At 48.9% G+C, this 3,523-nt stretch overlaps 1 protein-coding gene across 3 annotated transcripts in view; it reads left to right on the forward strand.

Moving 5' to 3' along the window:
* The window catches only part of Slitrk2 (SLIT and NTRK like family member 2), a 4,443-nt gene extending 1,198 nt beyond the window's left edge, over window positions 1-3,245 (forward strand). Inside the window, exons 2-3 of one of the 3 annotated variants that reach the window (XM_033760354.1) lie at window positions 15-316; window positions 532-3,245. In XM_033760354.1, the coding sequence (XP_033616245.1) occupies window positions 575-3,112 (2,538 nt within the window). In that variant the 5' untranslated portion in view covers window positions 15-316; window positions 532-574 and the 3' untranslated portion in view covers window positions 3,113-3,245. Of the gene's footprint in view, window positions 1-14 lie in introns of all 3 variants that reach the window. The other 2 variants (XM_010635240.2, XM_010635239.2) reach the window with 2 other exon arrangements.
* Window positions 3,246-3,523: the final 278 nt, after the last annotated feature.

Below are 3,523 nucleotides of genomic sequence, written 5' to 3' on the forward strand. Positions count from 1 at the left end.
TGTCTTCTCCTGAGGTGTGAGTACCCCCACCCAGGGCTGTCTGTGCCCGCCGCCAGCCCCCTGATGGCTGACTTTCCCACCCTCTTTTTGCGCAGTTGAAAGAAAGAAAGAAAGAAAGAAAGAAAGAAAGAAAGAAAGAAAGAAAGAAAGAAAGAAAGTAAAGCAGTTTCTGCTGTGAGCCCAAGACGGGCGAGCCGCCTGAGATCTCTTCGAGATACCCCCGGGGAGGAGGAGATGGGCTGGATTTAGTAGGACAACTCGATTACTAATGACTCCGCGGCTGGCTGCGACCCGCCGGGAAATCAGGTGCAAGCATGTGTGTTCGGGAACGCGTGTGTGGGTGGGCTGGGGGAGTGGGAAGGGAGTGAAGAAGCCTCTCTGAAAAATGCAGTGATTTCATTCCGCTGTGTTGCCCACCTCCTCCTGATTCTCCCTCCCTTCCCCTCCGCCTCCTTGCTTTGCCATTTTAATCGGGCTTCCTCGTTTCTTTCTTCTCCGCACCCCGCTTCCTCCCCCTGACCCCCACTCAAGGTTTGCCAGTAGGTACCCGAGCTGACACCGAAGGTGCCTAAAGATGCTGAGCGGCGTTTGGTTCCTCAGTGTGTTAACCGTGGCCGGGATTTTACAGACGGAGAGTCGCAAAACTGCCAAAGACATTTGCAAGATCCGGTGCCTGTGCGAAGAGAAGGAAAATGTACTGAATATTAACTGTGAAAACAAAGGATTTACAACTGTCAGCCTGCTTCAGCCCCCCCAGTATCGAATCTATCAGCTTTTTCTCAACGGTAACCTCCTGACAAGACTGTACCCAAACGAATTTGTCAATTACTCCAACGCGGTGACCCTTCACCTGGGTAACAACGGACTGCAGGAGATCCGAACTGGGGCCTTCAGTGGCCTGAAAACCCTCAAGAGACTGCACCTCAATAACAACAAGCTGGAGGTACTGCGGGAGGACACTTTCCTGGGCCTGGAGAGCCTGGAGTACCTCCAAGCTGACTATAATTACATCAGTGCCATTGAGGCAGGGGCATTCAGCAAACTTAATAAGCTCAAAGTGCTCATCTTGAATGACAACCTTCTGCTGTCGCTGCCCAGCAATGTGTTTAGGTTTGTCCTGCTGACCCACTTAGACCTGAGGGGGAACCGGCTGAAGGTAATGCCTTTCGCAGGCGTCCTTGAACACATCGGAGGGATAATGGAGATTCAGCTGGAGGAAAACCCCTGGAATTGCACATGTGACTTGCTTCCTCTCAAGGCGTGGCTAGACACCATAACGGTCTTCGTGGGGGAAATTGTCTGCGAAACACCCTTCAGGTTGCATGGGAAAGACGTGACCCAGCTGACCAGGCAAGACCTCTGTCCCAGAAAAAGCACCGGTGACTCCAGTCAAAGGGGCAGCCATGGTGACACACACGTGCAAAGGCTATCACCTACAATGAATCCTGCTCTCAACCCAACCAGGGCCCCAAAAGCCAGCCGGCCACCCAAAATGAGAAATCGTCCAACTCCCCGAGTGACTGTGTCAAAGGACCGGCAGAGCTTTGGCCCGATCATGGTGTACCAGACCAAGTCCCCTGTGCCCCTCACCTGCCCCAGTAGCTGTGTCTGCACCTCTCAGAGCTCTGACAATGGTCTCAACGTTAACTGCCAAGAAAGAAAGTTCACTAATATCTCTGACCTGCAGCCCAAACCTACCAGTCCAAAGAAACTCTACCTAACAGGGAACTATCTTCAAACTGTCTACAAGAATGACCTTTTAGACTACAGTTCTTTGGATTTGTTGCATTTAGGAAACAACAGGATTGCAATCGTTCAGGAAGGTGCCTTCACAAACCTGACCAGTTTACGCAGACTTTATCTGAATGGTAATTACCTTGAAGTGCTGTATCCTTCTATGTTTGACGGGCTGCAGAGCTTGCAGTATCTCTATTTAGAGTATAATGTCATTAAGGAAATCAAGCCGCTGACCTTTGATGCTTTGATTAACCTACAGCTCCTGTTTCTGAATAACAACCTGCTGAGGTCCTTACCCGATAATATATTTGGGGGCACAGCCCTCACCAGGCTAAATCTGAGAAACAACCACTTTTCACACCTGCCTGTGAAAGGAGTCCTGGATCAGCTTCCAGCTTTTATCCAGATAGATCTGCAAGAGAACCCATGGGACTGCACCTGTGATATCATGGGTCTAAAGGACTGGACAGAGCATGCCAACTCCCCTGTCATCATCAATGAGGTGACTTGTGAGTCTCCCGCTAAGCATGCAGGGGAGATACTGAAATTTCTGGGAAGGGAGGCCATCTGTCCAGATAGTCCCAACTTGTCAGACGGGACCATTTTGTCAATGAATCACAACACGGACACACCTCGGTCACTCAGCGTGTCTCCCAGTTCCTATCCTGAGCTACATACAGAAGTTCCACTCTCTGTCTTAATTTTGGGACTGCTTGTTGTTTTTATCCTGTCAGTCTGTTTTGGGGCTGGTTTGTTTGTCTTTGTCCTGAAACGCAGAAAGGGAGTGCCAAATGTTCCCAGGAGTGCCAACAACCTAGACGTAAGTTCCTTCCAATTACAGTATGGCTCTTACAACACAGAGACTCATGATAAAACTGATGGACATGTCTATAACTATATCCCCCCACCTGTGGGTCAGATGTGCCAAAACCCCATCTACATGCAGAAGGAAGGAGACCCCGTAGCCTATTACCGAAACCTGCAAGAATTCAACTATGGCAACCTGGAGGACAAGAAGGAAGAGCCAGCCACACTAGCTTACACAATCAGTGCCACCGAGTTGCTGGAAAAGCAGGCCACACCAAGAGAGCCCGAGCTGCTGTATCAAAATATTGCTGAGCGAGCCAAGGAACTCCCCAGCGCAGGCCTTGTCCACTATAACTTTTGTACCTTACCTAAAAGGCAGTTTGCCCCTTCATATGAATCTCGACGCCAAAACCAAGACAGAATCAATAAAACCGTTTTGTATGGAACTCCCAGGAAATGCTTTGTGGGGCAGTCAAAGCCCGACCACCCTTTACTGCAAGCTAAGCCGCAATCAGAACCAGACTACCTCGAAGTTCTGGAAAAACAAACTGCAATCAGTCAGCTGTGAAGGGAAATCATTTGCAACCCTAAGGCATCAAAGGATGCTGCTCCAAACTGTTGGAGGCACTGCGTTTGCTTTTGTGTTTTTTCTCTTTGTGTGTGTGTGTGTGTGTGTGTTCTCCCCTTCCAGGTGTTAATGGGGGATTCAGGTGTTAATGGGGGATTTCGAAATGTTTGGGAGATGCGGTGAAGCAGCAGTACCGCTGTTGCAAGTTTTTCCTTTAAATTATTTCTCTCTCACTCTCCCCTCACTGTTTTCTTCCTTCTCTTCTTAGGAACCATCAGTGAACAGGAATGTTTCTACAATGCATTTTTTCATGTATTTTGTGTTATGATTTTGCTTCTCCTTCCTTCCTTTCTTTTTCCAGTGTGGGAGTAGAAAGAGGAGATGATAGTGAATGAAGGAAGAGTAGGCGAA

This window comes from Fukomys damarensis, unplaced genomic scaffold (genome assembly GCF_012274545.1).
Source record: "Fukomys damarensis isolate Sample0158 unplaced genomic scaffold, DMR_v1.0_HiC HiC_scaffold_39, whole genome shotgun sequence".
NCBI classification, from domain to species: Eukaryota; Metazoa; Chordata; class Mammalia; order Rodentia; family Bathyergidae; genus Fukomys; species Fukomys damarensis.